Genomic DNA, 16,490 nt, shown 5'->3' on the forward strand with positions numbered 1-16,490 from the left:
CAGGATAGAAGGTGCTGTATATTTTTACGTAAGTTTATATAACAGTCACTAGGTGCTGTTACAACACAAATAATGCATTTCCTCCCTTATCAAAAGCCTCGCCCATATTTCTGCTCCATTTTTAGATACTATTGTAAGCGATTACTGACTGCCAGGAGGACACATTAAGATAAGGAACTCTACAAAGAGATAACTCAGACTACATTTAACTGTTAGATTATAAATGAGTTGCAGTGAAACTACAGTAGGAAGAGATTAGAATCCCCCTCCTGAGTCATTCTGCTCAGTTTTTGTTTGAAAAGAGGTAAGTGACCTCTTTTCTAAAAAAAATTCTCCCAAGGGTGCAAAGCTTGAGACAACCTTAACCGGTATCAATCTTGTCATCGGGCTGGAATGCTAGTTGGAGCCAGCCAATCATCTTTCAGGCTAAGGGTTTATATACAGATGCACTTCCTCTGCAGAACAGTGAGAAACAGAGCACAGGGCTCAGATTGCTAAAGGACCTACAAGACTAAACCTGCTGCTGAGACAGCACAGAACACTGCAAGCTTTCCGCATTGTTAGTGGAGTGGTAAGTGCAATGCCTTTACAATCTAATTGTATTTTATAAACGCACATGCAGTGTGCAATGCCAGTTGGAAATGAGTAGCTGCTTTACTAAAACCCACAGGCACAAGTTATATATTTTTAGCAATTTGAAAGGTTCATTTCAATTGCTAGTTCCTACTCCAAACATCATATAATGCAACATTAAAATATCTATCACTGCAGCCTGCAAGATTTTATGATTTGGGATTCTAAAGAACTGAGCTTGGAAAATTAATGTTGGAATATCAATGACTGATGTCCCACTTTAAACTTGTTAAGAATTGCAGTCCACTAGCTCAATACAAATATTGTTTGTAAACAGAACAATAAGTTTTCTGCAATCTAAAATGGATTTGAGAAACATGTATTTGTCTAGCTACCTGAGGAATGATTTATTTCTTGCAGTAGTATACTGGTGCTTCTTATACTTAAGCTACTCTAGACGTTTTTAACTTTTAGATATATACCCCCGTTTTGGAATTTGGGGCATGTAATGTCTGATTTCAGGGGGGAGGGAAAATATTCCAATTAGCTGTGCTGATTTTCTTTAGAATGGTGAAAACAGCCATTTTATGGACATTTTTTTTCCTTCACCCATCATGTTTTGTAAGCCAGTTCGTTCGTTTGTTTGTTTAACTAGTCACTTATAGGCAGATTACCATTAACATGCTATGCTGCCTTTGCTGCACATGCACAACACCTCTGGCTGTCAGTGGCAACTGCATATGCAGAACCAAGGCAGAATATGCCCCAGCGTCTCTTATATGCCAACTTTTTATATTGTAAATAAATGGGGGAGGGTGGAGAAAAAGGCTAGATTTTTAAAAGAATCCCATATAGGCACCTACCTGAAGAATCCGGGTTTTCTAGAGTGCTCAGCAGCTCTGACTGAGAACAAATTAGCTACTTAAATGGGAGCTGAGCTCTCCTGAGACTGCAGCTCCAATTTTGGGTGCCGAGCACTTTGAAAATATGGCCACAAACTATTGAATGCCCATTGAGAATAGGCAACCACAGTTGGACAGCAACCGAACAACACTTGCACTGAATTCTGTATTGACAGCTCTGCTCTGCAGTTGTGGTTAAAGAGGGGAGCTCTCCACTTCCAGAGCCCTCTACTCTTTTACTTGAGTTTATACAGATGGGTAGTTTTAAATTTGCACCAATGCTTTGAGAAGGATGCAAAATAATGTTACTGAACTGACCATGGCTGGGCGATTCGAGGTGAAGGTTGCAACCAAATCCTTAACTGAGAGCAGGATTTGTCCTTGTGTTTCACCCATGAATGTACAAGCGTTCACACACAAGAGTGGGTCTGTTTAGACTTGCCCAGCTTCCAGTTCCAACTGCTATGATAGAGGTCTCAAGAAACAAAAGCTTTCTAGCTCCAGGAAAGGTGTTAAGGAGCATTAGCAAAATAAATCTATAGGGAATCTATCCTTTAAAACGAGTTCGAGACCAGGTTCAGACAACAAGCTCTCTTTTAGTTCATGGGAAAGAAGAGCAAATAGTCCAAGCTAACTTATTCTTTACTCCTTCTCCTAAGCGTACTGTGGTTCATGCTGAAGTTCAAACTGCTGGATGAACAACTGTAACCTAACACTCCAAGCCACAACACCACTTTAAGTTCCTCTTTTATTTTCAGAAGCAGAAATACTGCAGGTAGAAGAGGAACCAACCAAGTCACGACTTCCCCAACAGCATGAAGTTACTCATCATTATCTCAGTTATGCTGGGGGCACTCGTCACAAGCCTAGAATCTGTAAGTTTCGCAACAAGCACAGCCACTCACTCAGCACAGATCCTGCTTATTTCCATTTTTGACCACACGATAAAATCTTCCCCTTTGATCACTGAACTAGGCCTATTATTACCGTCCTGCTTTCTGGCACATGTATGCACCAGGCTTTTTTCTGTGACACAACTGTGGTTTGAACCTTCTTTCCTGTAGTTGTCACCTATGGATATAGAAGAAACACTATGGTTTTCTGGAGAGAACTTTGATGGGGATTAGATAGGATGGAGAGAGCAGCAGCCTCTGCCATTTTTGCTCTTACTTTATTTCTTCTTAATTCTAGCGCTATTGCAGGACATCAAGTACTAGGAATTAGCAAAGATTTAATGCAGGATATTAGGCTTTATTTGAATGCCTCCCCCGCAATCCCCATGCTGACTTTGGATATTTTGGCTTCTATCAGCTTGTATCACATAAGGCAGTGCTGTCCATACACAAGGATTCAGCAGAAGCTTTCTGTAGCCAAGTCCTGCTTTTGAACTGACCGATCCCCTTCACTCCAAAGGGCAGTGTACTCGGAATCTAATCCTGTCTTCTCCTGCTTTAGAGCAGAGGCCCCTGCCTGCAGTATAGTTCCAATGTGCCTGGCAGAGTCAGGATCTGGAACACAGGACAAGTAGAACTACTGCTGTATAGATCCACTGGCCATCACTACCATAGAGCAAGGATGCACCAGCAGCAGGGTTAACAAAAGCTAAGGACTGTAGTGGTGGATAAGTCCTGTGCCTTTATTCCACTGTCTGGTGTAGGTGAATGGGAAGGAGGTGGATTCCCCCAATGACCCTTTGCTCACTGTCTGGCCATATGGGCTTTGTTTCTGAGGCAACTTTGGCCTTCTTAGCAGAATTGCAAAAGAAATGTCAATTTGGTGCATTGAAGCAGTTGGGTGTTTTCATTCTACTTTATTGCAGTAGACTTTCACTGTATCCCCACTCATCCTACCTGGACTGCACTGAATGCCCCAAGTTCTGCTGTCAGTCGCATGCATATAACACTAACAAAGTCATTAGGGTTGCAGGCATGCAGGAAGGGACAGAGCTAGGGCCTGTCTATGTACACTCCAGAGACAGACAAAAGTGAGCACATAAATAAAGGAACAATCTGTAAGAAACTTTCCTTAAAAAATAAACAAATTTTTATTTTCCCCCCTTAGGCTGTGACCAGGCAGCAGCGACACAAGCTATCAAGCAAACATAAATCAGGACACCAGGGTAAATACTTGCCATTTCTATTTCTGTCTCTCTAAAACAACACATACTAGACAACAAAATTCCTTTGGAATAGTTACATACCAAACATGCGTCAACTATCCTTCAATTTATGGATCTACTGAAAGATTTATAACTTTGGTTATTGGTGTCTTTTGCTTGCAGATTGTAACTGTGTAAATGGAGGAACCTGCATTTCCTATCAACTCTTTTCCCAGATTAACCGTTGCTTATGTCCAAAAGGATACAGTGGACAGCACTGTGAAATAGGTATGATACAGTGGTTCCTATCCCATTCTATATTCCACCTCCCCCCGCCACAACTGCCCATTTTCTAAAATTAAGGTGTTTCTAATCTCAGTTTCTATGCACCAATAAAAATGAAAGTACAACTGACAGAAACACAAATGGATATTTCTTAATAACTTGTATTAATGCATAAGGGAAGGCACAATGCCTAAATATTAGGGCAAAGACAACCAGGACTCCTGGGTTCTATTCTCTACTCTGTCACTAGCTAATCTTGAGAAGGTTACAACCTCTCTAATTCAGTTTACTAGTTTGTAAAATACAGTTGGTTTGTTTTACATTCGTCTCCAGAAGTATTGTGAGACTTAGGTTGTGAAATATGCCGAGATCCTTACATAAAAGGTAACAGATTTGATTCAAGACATGATTTTTGTGTATTTTCGGGAGAACCAAAACACATATACATTTAGTCTTAGAGCTGCATGTGTCGAACACAGCAATGAAGTGACATTCCAGTCCACATACTGACCTGTTTGTTGGCAAGTGTGTCAGTGACAGGAATCTCATCCTGCTTCTCATTAGAATGGAACCACCTGGCTTCTTTCCACCGTGGCATACGGTGAACAATCCAGAATATGCTGCCAACTGTGTGTTCATATTTCAGACACTGAAAGTCAATGCTATACTGAAAACGGTCAGGACTACAGAGGGACTGTGTCAAAGAATAAGAAAAATGAAGAATGCTTATCCTGGGACTCCCCTTCACTAACAAGGAGAGCTTACCATGCAGGCATGAGAAATGCCCTGCAGCTTGGACTCGGGAAACACAACTACTGCAGGTAATTCCTACAGCTCTCATGCCTGTTGGGCTGGCTATTCCCCAGAGCACCTGGAGTGATAGGATGCATTCCGTGGAGTACCAGGAGTTTCCAAGACTGCTGGCTAAAATTTGGACTTGGTCCTTCAAGGTGTCTAGCCCCCTTATTTTTCCACTGAAATTAATGGTATTTGGGTGCTCTCTGTACTTGCTGTCTTGGGCCCTTCAACAGCCTTATAAAGAAGTACCAGTGCAGCAAATAATATGGACGAGCTGCAGGTTTTATGCATAAAATATTTGCTTTTGTCCTTCTGCAAATTTACTCCTTTGACATGCTTTGCAATAGAAGACCCCTGACAGCCCTCTTCAGGGGGAATTCAGATTTTATTGAGTCACTAGCACTTAGAAGCACTGTTTACAAAAAACATGTCTCCCTCATTTTCCAGAAACCCGGATGGAAAAGCTAAGCCCTGGTGTTACATTAAGAGGGGATATCTGACTTTGGCAATAGACTGTGACATACAACTGTGTCGCACAGAAAGAGGTAAGCTAGGATTTACTTGAAAATCACTTGGAGATTTGAACTTGACTCTAACCCCCAGACTTCTACAAAAGAATGGTACAAGATATGTTCAGTGCAAAACAGAGGAGCAGGAGAGATCCTTTAGTTTTTAAGGCACCTTTTCACAGTACACAGTGAATTTCAAACTGGAGGCCCCTAATACAACTGGGGGCCAAATTCTTCTCCATTGCACTTCTACAGCACCACTAGCTTCCATAGATTATCTGCGAGTAGAATTCAACACATAATATCGACCATTTCGAATTATACATGCTCTTAAGGGCTAGATGGTGTGACTGAATGAGAACATCACAACACATTTTCTTGAAGATTTGTTGGACAGAATTAGTGGTATTTAAGCTAGTTTCAGCACCAGGACTGGTGCTTACTTGCCATACTATGAGTGCACTTTAACTGAGCACACTTCCAACAAGTTTTTTCCTTTTCTTTCACAGAACCCACATGTGGCCAGAGGAGCTCCAGCAAGTACTTCAAGATCGTTAGCGGGAGCATTGCCGCTATTGAGTCTCAGCCTTGGATAGCCACCATCTTCCATTATTCAAGGAGAATGGGGCAGGACAAATTTGTGTGTGGTGGAAGCCTCATTGACCCTTGCTGGGTGCTTACCGCTGCACACTGCTTCTCCCAACTGTAAGCACTCATTACTCCTCCCGTGTCTACTGCTGATTTATTTTTGCTTTGCCCCTTTGGGCAATGCCCCATGGCTAAAAATCACACACGTGTAACTCAGCCACAGCAGGACTGTTCTTTTCTTTAAGCAGAGCAGGGAGAAAGTTAAGCCATTAGAAGCCTATATCTTGTACCTCGTAGCAAAAGGGAGATATTTTGCTAGAGAGTGGAGCTCTGAGGGTGAAGTTTAAAACAAATTCAAATAGCAATTTATCCCTCCCTGACAGCCAGGATTTTGTTCTAGCTCAGCTGTTTTCCAAACTCAGAACTTGTTCTCTGACTGGGGTCTGCTTACCTCCTGCACAGAACATTTGGTGATTGTGGAAAGCTGACTTCCCCCTGAATTCTAACAGCTTCAAGAGGTGTCATTGCCCAGAAAGCCCTGGACACCTATAGAACCAGCTGGAAACAAGACAGCCAGCTAGAAATACATTCTGGCTGAGGTTTTTCTAAGTAACTGAAGGGATTTGGACACCTAGTTTCCATTCATTTTAAAAGAGGGAATCAGGACCCCAAATCCATTAGAAAAGTATTTAGGCTCAGACTCTCATAGCTGCCTAGCTTCACTTTTCTACATGAACAGTTGCTGTAGTTGACGCAAGACTTTTGAAACAGGGAATGAGAAGGGAGAAGTTCACAGGACTCTAAGATGTTGTTCACATTATGAACCAAATTATTTTTAAAACAAACAAACAAACAAACCTGTCTTTGCTCTCGGAAACCTGATAGTCTTCATGTCTCCTTTATTTACCTTCTTCTCAGGGGAACGGATTCATCAGGCTACACAGTTTTTCTTGGAAAGTCCAAGCTTGATGCAACTGATGACAAAGAACAAATATTTCAGGTGGAAAGAATCATCAATCATCATGAATATTCAGATGAAAGAGGTGACTTCAACAGTGATATTGGTAAGTGGTGTCCGAAATACATCTATAATCCTGAGCACATATGAAGTACACTGTTATAGTAGGGGCACTGATGCAGAAAGAAGCAATGCCTAGTAGTTGTCGAGTAGGGGGATGCTAGGAGCCAGGCACTCCTGATAACTAGGCCTGTTTTTGGCTAGAATTCCCTCTTGGGCAAGTCAGTGTTTGTAAAGCACTTTGAAGATGTGAAGTGGAATGTAAATGATAAGTATCATTACATGACACTTTCCCAGGCTGTAGATAAAAATTGATTTCATATTGCCCCCTCCCCCCACAAAATACAGACTTTATGTTTCTAATTCCATTGTACGCAATACAGATTTGCTAGTTTTACACCTGCTAACCTCAACCCCATCATCCCTCCACCAATTACCCATTAGAAAAGACAGAGGCCTTGTTTTCACAGGTCTAGGCTCAAAACAGCTGAAGTTTCAACCAATGTTTAGATCTGAAGGCAGCATCTAGTGGCTGAGTGCTGTAGCACAACACAGCACATCTTCTTCCGCAGACCCTCAGCAGGAGGGACAGTAGATGCCACCCCCACTCACAAGTCACGGAGCTGTGTTCTTACAAAATGCTGAAAGGAGCACCTGGGGATTACCGTCTCACTCAAGAGAAGTTTTTTCATTCACTGTCACCATAGTTTTTCATTCACTGTCACTCAGATGGATGAAGTTAAAGGGTGAAAAACTTGCCAATTTCAATTTGGAAAGATCTGTGTGACTAAAATAATAGTAAAAAGAACAGGAGGACTTGTGGCTCCTTAGAGACTAACCAAGTTATTTGAGCATAAGCTTTGTGTGTATAAAAACAAACATCTTCTGTATTTTCCACACTATGCATCCGATGAAGTGAGCTGTAGCTCACGAAAGCTTATGCTCAAATAAATCGGTTAGTCTCTAAGGTGCCACAAGTCCTCCTTTACTTGTTGGAAAGTTATCGTTCCAGCTGATTATTTTCCTACTTTACAATATTAACTGTAACCACTTTGATTTTTATGTAGCTCTCATGAAAATAAAGTCTGCTTCCGGACATTGTGCAGTAGAGTCTGAATATGTCAGAACTATCTGTTTGCCATCTGAAAACCTAGTGCTGAGGGACAATTCCCAGTGTGAAGTTTCTGGCTATGGGAAAGAAGACAACTGTAAGTGAATATCATCTTAAACTTATACTGATGGAATGAGGGCATATACGGCTAGTCAAACTTGGGAATCTTCTATACTTCAGCTTTTCATCATGGCAACTCAAGTCTGCCCAGTATACAAAGCTAGGCGCTGTGCTATGGAGGGGAATTGACCAAAGTTCATTTTTTACTACAAATTGGAAGCGTAGGTGAGGGGATTTTTTTTGTCTTGAGAATGACAGGACAAGTCAATGTGATCTGAGCATGGTGTATTAAAACTAAGTAGTCTCCAAAACAGATAATTCATGTGTCTGGAACCACAGTCCTTCTGAGTAGTCTGACTTTTCCCCAACAATCAGTCGCTTTCTTCTTCACACCCTCTCCTGTTACAGTTATCCATACACTAAGTGATCTCTCCCCTCTACTGCCATATACCAGGATAGATTTCCATCCCTCTCCTGAAATCTCTAGCACCAGTTGATCTTGGGCACCTTTATTCTTGGGAGAATCCTTCTTTAAAACCTCAGCAGGAATGAGGAACAAAACATAGGTACTAGAAGAGAAGTATAAAAATCTTAAAACCAGGAGATAGAAGGTGACTATATGAAGAACAATGGCTGGGGATTTTCAAAGGGCCTAAGAGAATGGAGCTCACCTCTCACTGGATACCTACCTCCCTTGGGCTCCTTTAAATTCCACCCTATAACAACTGCAGCTTGCTGCAGTGCAGAAGAGGCACATGTCTGGGGCAGCACAGCTTGTGCATGTTATAGAAGTTTTAAAAGAAAGCCATGCAGTGCTACCAGTGTCCACTGAGACCCACCAAACTCAGATGAAACAATCACATTTACGCAAGTCAATGAGTCGTGCAGATTGGCTGTTTTGATGTGCCCCATCATGCCAACAATTCAAGAGTGTCTTCCTCCTTTTATGCCACACACATTCTTTTGGGACTCTGAATCCCAGCACCATCTCTGACTCTCCATGTCCATTTCCCTTGATATGCCCCAGTTCTAGGAAGAACTCTTACCAAAATTACCTCACACCTCTATGAAACTACACAAATTAATACAAGAGACACAAAGCATGCCCAGTCTTCTGTTCCTGCTGCAGACCAAAGAGCTGAAAGTTAGATTGGTCTTCTGCATGAATAAAGACTGCAGGTTTGGCTCCACTAAGAGAAGTTATCAAGCCCTGTTTCTGTCTGAGAATCAGGTAAGTTTTCTGTTTGAGAATCAGAAAATTCTAATGGAAACAATACATTTTGCACCTTATTCATCTCCTAAAAGTAAAAATAAAAACATTTGTTGTATAACACAGATGTAGTATTCTCAAAACTGATATTTTGTGTGGACAAGTTAACTTCTTCTGCTGCATGAAGAGGGAACATAACAGCATGAGGGTTTGTGGGGGAAAGCCAATCTAATCAAGCTCCTCATGTTTGCAGGGGACATTTACTATTCCCAAATACTGAAGACAGCCAACGTGAACTTAATATCACAGTCATTGTGCCAGGATGAATACTATGACCAAACCAGGGTGAATGACAACATGGTCTGTGCTGGGGATGTGCAGTGGAAGTCTGATGCATGCAAGGTAGGAATGCTTACATTTTGTTTTAAAACCATTTGCTGACAGAGTTCCTCTAACATAATCCACATGGTTTGTGTTAATGGTAAATCGCTGGAATCTTTGAAGTCCACTGGCCTTGCAGAGAAGGACTGGGGTCATTTTTTGAACAAGAACTCAGTTACTCAGCGGAGTTCACCTTGCAGTAATCAGGTATGATACAGAAAATATTCTGCTGGTGATGGAGGAGCAGCAATCTTTCTCCCCACCCCCACCTCCTTCCACCTTGTGAAGGAACAGCAGTGCTGTTTCATGGCCTAGGGCAGTGGTCCCCAACCTTTCTGTTGCAATAGCATATTCATGTTCCCAGAAGAGTGTGGTGGGCGCTGGACGACCAGCCGCTGAAATGCCACCGAGAAGCGGTGTCATAGAGAAGCGCCAACACCGAAATGCCGCTGAGAAGCGGCGTCATCAAGAAGTGTCGCTGCCGAAATGCCGCCGAGAAGCAGCTGCATTTCGGTGGTGACACTTCTTGTTTCTGGGCGGCATTTTGGCAGCTGGTGGCCGTGCTCCTCGGCGGCGGAAGCACTCCCTTGTCAGTAGGCGGGCACACATAAATGCCACAACGGGCGCCATGGCACCTGCGGGCACCACGTTGAGGACCACTGGCCTAGGGCTATAATAGCTTCTGTAGCTACTGCATGGCCACTCTGTTGGAACAGCAGTGGGTGGGTGTACAGAGCAGTGGGTGGATGTACACAGCAGTGGAACTGCCCCTGCTCTTCTCCAGTTTACTCTAGTTTCATTTAACCAGCTGTGCATGGTTGTGAAAAGAACTATAGCAGAGCTGGTCTCCACAGCCTGGAGGAGATGCAGATCCCTTGCACAGGTTCCTCAAATCCAGCTCTGTTCCCCTCGACCCTCACACTGTGAACCAGGCCCTGCACAGAGTTGGAGGAGGAGGGAACATGACTTGCAATTAGCACTAAAATTCTCTTATGGGCAGACACTTGAATATTTATTTCTCTTTTTCCAAGTGAGGGTGGAAGGGGGAACGGCTTCTGATCCTGCAAGACAATACCTGCCATCCTGGCTTAGGCCTTCTGTTAACAAGAATGCTCCATGTACTAATCTAATGATACCAGACAGAGGACTTCATGTAACATAACTCACTCCCTTCTAGCCCATTGAGGGGGCTGCCTTTTCCCTTACAAGTATAATGCTGACCATAAAAGTTACTTGAGCATTCTATCCTAGCTTTCCAGGATCCTCAAAAATCAGATTGTGATCTTTTTTATTTGCTTTGTCAGGGAGATTCTGGTGGACCACTGGTCTGCGAGCACAATGGCAGGATGTCTCTGTATGGGATCGTCAGCTGGGGAGATGGCTGTGCTAAAGAAAAGAGGCCCGGCGTCTACACCAGAGTCACTCGATATCTTTCTTGGATTGAGTCCCACATGAAGGGAGTCAATTTCAAAAGCCGTAGCCTCCCTAAATGAAAGTGACCTTTCCTCAAAGCCTGGACCCAAAGCAGGAAGTCTAGAGCATTCATTTCAAATAACTGGAACTGAGCCACATATTGATGCAGTACATTGAAACCCTGAATGTTAGTTTGGAGTTGATTTGTGCATGTTTGTCTCTCGGGTCTTCATTTTAAATGCCTATGTGGTTTGTTTTCAACATACATAGCCATGTATCTGACAGATATCTCCATTGGCCACTACGTGGCATACCTGAAAGTCCTTCCATGGAAGACTCAAATATTTAACACTGAAATCATATTTCCAGTCAAGATACTGTACATGTCATGTTATCTCCCTACTTTATATCTGAATCACTATTAGTCACTTTTATAAGTACCTACACAAGTTTTATCAACCATCCAGTTATTGGTTTTAAATTGTAAGTTTTTTTTTAAAAAAGTGTCTATTTTGTAAATATTTGGCCTAAATTAATAGTTGTTTTATTTTAACATTCTGAGGAATGTTAGGATACAAATCACTAGGCAGCAGGAACCCTATGCAGTGAGTGCCTGGTGCTAGTGAACGAGAAAGAGAAAGAGAATTTTTATCACTGCATTGCCATGAGCTGACTGCAGTTCTGATTAGACAAAACCAAAACAAAACAAGAAAAATGCCACACACACCACTCATCTTAGAACAAAGGTAGTGAAGCAATTTTTGGCATAGAGGCTCAATCCTGTACTCCTTAGACATGCCGAATGCTCATGGACGTCAACAGGAGTTTTGCCTGGGTGAGGAGCCCTACCAGGGTGCTTTGGTGTAATGAGGTTAAGTAGGGACTGTGCTGCAAGAAAGCAAGTCATTATAAATAATCCCAGTTGACTTTCAGGCCACCTCTCAGGAATGTTTGGTCCCTTCCATAGAGCCTGATCCTGCCATCTCTGCATTTCTGTCATGACTGATGGCAGGATTTAAGGATTCACAATCACTCTTTAAATCTGTGACCAAATGCTGCCCTTGAATACATGCCCAGTGTATGCTGCAGGGGTGTAAATTCCAGAATTGTGTCCCCACTCTTAAGTCAACGTTTGGGAGCTACCTCTTTTCCCAAGACTCATAGTATGCCAGTGCATTTTATTTTTTAACTAGCTTTTGTTTTTGTATGAGGGCTGGAACCTCAACTGTTATTTAATGATTTTACTTTGTTTAACTTATTGTTTGTATTTTGGGGGTAAAAACTGTCAATAAAAATTGCTATTCCTATGTGGATGTTTCCCCTCTTTTCTCTATGCTACAGTTGCAAGGGCATGATCTGAACACAGGACTGGGAGCTGTGAACTCCCAGTTTTCATCCCATCTCTGGCCTTGAGCAAGTCATGACTTCTGACTCAGTTGCCAAGTATTTTAAGTGGGGATAAACAACTCAGGGTTGTTGGACTTCATGTTTATAATGCACGCAAGAATAAAAAATGCTCAATATTGGATTAGCTGCTTCAGCCATGGGTAATGCTCAGGCTTATGAGTGAAGCAGGAGGGGGGTGGAGTTTAACACAGTAAGGTTCATTAAGGATTCTGTCATTTGTATGATCCTTAGTCACTGAAGCAAAGAGAACCAGATGTTCTCTAGAAAGCTGTTTGCGGTATGCAGAGGAAGTGTCAGCACAGCAAGTATGAGGCAACAGAAGGTGCTTCATTCCTGACTCTGCTATATGAGGTTTACTGTAGCTCTTGGCTGCGGGAAGGAAAGAAATGGACCTTAGGAAAAGAGAGATGGGAAGAAGATGCACCAGCTCTAATAACGGAATTAAAATGTAATTCAGACACTTAACCCAATCTTGCTCTCCTTTCAAGCTCACATTAGTACCATATGTTCAGACTTTTACCCTCTGGTGCTGCTATAGATGCCAAAGAGTTAGAAAGCAACAGATTCTCTTTCTTACCACCACCACCAAGGTACCAACCAGGGCCAGTTCTAGGATTTTTGCCACCCGAAGCAAAAAATTTTTTGGCCGCCCCCCCTTTTTTTCCTTGCCGTGCCCTGCCCCCCCGACTCCGCCCCTTCCCAACTCCTTCCCCAAATCCCCGGCCCAGCCTCCTCCCCTGGCTGTGCCGCATTTCCCCCCCCCCCATTGTTTCCTGCGGCTCCCCCACCGCAACCCCCCGCCCTAGCTCACCTCCGCTCCGCCTGCTCCCCTGAACACGCCGCCGCTCCGCTTCTGCCCCCTCCCTCTCAGGCGAGGGGGAGGCAGCGTGTTCAGGGGAGCAGGCGGAGCGGGGGTGAGCGGGGGGGAGCGCAAGAAGTAACTGGGGGGTAGAGGAACCACTCCCCGCCCCAGCTCGCCTCTGCCGCCGCCTCCCCCAAGCACGCTGCCGCTCGGCTTCTCCTCCCTGCCTCCCAGGCTTGCCGCGCAAAACACCTGTTTCGCATGCAGCAAGCCTGGAAGGGAGAAAGGGGGGAGAAGCAGAGCGGCGGCGGCGCACTCAGGGGAGCAGGCGGAGGTGGAGCGGAGGCGAGCTGGGGCGGCGGGGGCACATTTCTAGGGGCGGCATGGCCAGTGCCGGAATGCCGCTCCTAGAAATGTGCAGCCCCAAGCACCTGCTTGTTTTGCTGGTGCCTAGAGCAGGCCCTGGTACCAACAGCAGCTTCTGCTAAGTCTGACAGAAAAATAAGGCCTGTTTGGTGCCGGCATCCAGTGAATATGGCCCCTGCATAAGGAGACGGCAGCGTGCACGGGTGTGTGGGAGCCGACCTGCTTTTACCTGCTGTCCCAGTGGTGTCCCAAATTTTCGGGTGCCCTATGCAGCTGCATATGCTGCATATGCCTAAGAACGGCCCTGACCACCAACCTAGACTAGACTGTAATGCGTAACACAAATATGGAATGTTCATTAATGAATGCATGGGTCCAAATTTCACCCTGGCATATACACCTTGCAAAGCCATCAGAGCTACTGGGATTGCACAAGGTGTGAAGCAGCACAGAATTTAGCACATCCTGTTTAAATCCTTTGACAGGAGTGGCCAAACAGCGGCTCACGAGCCACATTTTACAGTTAAAGTGCAGCTCGCGGAGCCCCCCATGCCTCCCTTTCTCCACGTATCAGACTACAGGGAGGGGAGCTCAGGAATTCTGCCCTGCAATGGGATGGTGGGGCTAGGGGATTCTGCCAAGCGGGGTCGGGGGGGGGGCACAGAGGGGAGGTTCTAGGGCTTCAGCCCCAAAGGAGACACCTACTGGGGCTCTGCTCTTGCTGAAGTCCCAAGCTCCAGCAGGTGCCTCCCACAGGACTGAAGCCTTAGCCCCACCACCCTGCCACAGGGCAGAAGCCCTGGGCCCTGGCAGGTGCCTGAGGCTCTTGAATGTCTGAAGATTATTGTGTGCAGCTCAGAGGGTCAGGAAGTTTGGCCATCCCTGCTCTATGACATGTCAAGAACTCCAGCTTTACGAGAGAAAGCTTCAGAAAAAATATGAATCAAGGCAAAAACCTTACGAGTCAAGTACAATTTGCACTTATTTACACAAATTGCAACATTAAGAAAAAAACAAAACAAACAGTCTCAATGACACAGATGACTAAATTAAAAAAAAAGAAAAACATCACAGATCACAGGGAAGTTTAAAAACTGACTGTGATATTAAGCAACTTTGTATGTAATTGTCTTTTAAAAGCATTTAGGAAAAACTTTTGAAAGAGGCCTTGATTTCAGTCTCTGAATTAACTCTCAGACAAACCTGTTAAAGAAAGATTTGTAACTATAAAGAAGAGAGGAGCAAAATTTGGTTCGGAGCCACACAAGCCAACGTTCTAGATGGAATGGGATTCTAATTAATTGCTTCCACCTCGCATGAAATGTGGCTCAAAATTGTTTGAATGCATTGTGTGTGTAATTTACTAGCACTGGCTGACAAAGAACGTCCAATAGACTGCTAGGACCTTATTCCTCCATCAAGCCACCAGAAAAATATGTGTGTGTGTGTGTGTGTACATGTATGTAAAAGAGACTATGACTGGTGTAAGTGTAAATTGCCACAGAAGGATTCAAACTACAAACCTAGAAGTATGAAAGGCGACGCATGAGAGGGGCAAAAAGGATCACATGCTCCTCCGCAGATGCCTGGGGAGGGGGCACATTTAGCAGGGAACTCCTGTGGCGAAAGGAGCCAAACGTGTGGCCCAGGAGCCAGTGCCCCGCGCTGGCAGCTCCTCCAGGGCAGCTGTTCCAGTACCGCCCCCAGCCCTGTCCTCCAGCAGGGCCGTACAGACCCCAGGAGTTGCATGGAAGGGCTGGGAGCAGTATAGCCGTGCCAGAGGAGCTGCCAGTGTGGGGCTCCACATTCTGCTCCTTTTGCCAAGCCCTGCGGTTCAGAAATCTGTATCTGGCACAGTGGGAGGACCAAGGCCCCCCAGAGGCAAATGCGAGATGGAGAGGGGACGGTGAGAGCATGGGGGCCCCGGGCTGGGGGCGGGAAGGAGTCACATGGGGAGGTCACGTGCCCCTTTAGCTGGTGCCCCCTTTTGTGTCCCTCCCATAAGTCGCCTAATCCGGGAAGACGTTCCAGAGATTAAACAAACAGCAAGACTCATCAATCATGGACACCCACACTTTTGAATCTGATGCCCTTTCAGTGACATAATTCCAGCAAGACAGCTAGAAGCATTTCCAATTAAATATTCCCATGGGACAATTTCATCATTTATTGAAAATGGAGTGAGGTGTCCATCCTAACCAGATCTAAAATTTTTGGAAAGTAATTTTTGTTTGTTACATTTGTTATTTTCCTCCTCCTCCTATTTCCATTTGTGTTTCACTACCAACACAAGCTGACCACCAGAAACCAGTCAACCAATATGCAGCATAGAGCCCTTTGCACTGGGAAATGCTGCTGGCCTTCTACCTGTGTTACACAATCTCCCCACATTTCATAGCACAAAGCCTGTTCTGAACTCCTGGTAATCCACAGAGCTAACCTGCAAATCTCTCGCTCTGGGCTCCCTATGTTGAAGGCCTGACAATAGTTTAACATTACTTAAACTAAAATATCAGAAACAACCAAACCATAATAAATCAAAGTGTCCCTCTAGTTGTGGAGTTTGCAGCTGTTCCAAAAAGAGACCTAACATGCAGAGACACCAGTGCTGCTAGCCATGACATTTTTAAAATCCTTGTCATAAATATAAAGGGAAGGGTAAACACCTTTAAAATCCCTCATGGCCATAGGAAAAACCCTCTCACCTGTAAAGGGTTAAGAAGTTAGGATAACCTCGCTGGCACCTGACCAAAACGACAAGATACTTTCAAAGCTGGAGGGGGGGAGAAACAAAGGCTCTCTCTGTCTGTGTGATGCTTTTGCCGGGAACAGAACAGGAATGGAGTCTTAGAACTTAGTAAGTAACCTAGCTAGATATGCGTTAGATTCTGTTTTGTTTAAATGGCTGATAAAATAAGCTGTGCTGAATGGAATGTATATTCCTGTTTTTGTGTCTTTTTGTAACTTAA

The 16,490-nt window shown here is 44.2% G+C and overlaps 1 protein-coding gene across 1 annotated transcript; it reads left to right on the forward strand.

Annotated features, from left to right (window-relative positions):
- The first annotated feature begins 462 nt into the window (after positions 1–462).
- On the forward strand, positions 463–12,218 carry PLAU (plasminogen activator, urokinase). Its single transcript, XM_074959923.1, has 11 exons — positions 463–571; positions 2,234–2,350; positions 3,537–3,594; positions 3,757–3,861; positions 4,505–4,679; positions 5,104–5,201; positions 5,675–5,870; positions 6,672–6,817; positions 7,839–7,979; positions 9,406–9,554; positions 10,838–12,218. Exons 2-11 carry the CDS (start codon positions 2,291–2,293, stop codon positions 11,024–11,026), a joined length of 1,317 nt encoding a protein of 438 aa, XP_074816024.1. The 5' UTR covers positions 463–571; positions 2,234–2,290; the 3' UTR covers positions 11,027–12,218.
- The last annotated feature ends 4,272 nt before the right edge of the window (positions 12,219–16,490 follow it).

The sequence above is a fragment of the Natator depressus genome, chromosome 7, assembly GCF_965152275.1.
Source record: "Natator depressus isolate rNatDep1 chromosome 7, rNatDep2.hap1, whole genome shotgun sequence".
NCBI lineage: Eukaryota > Metazoa > Chordata > Testudines > Cheloniidae > Natator > Natator depressus.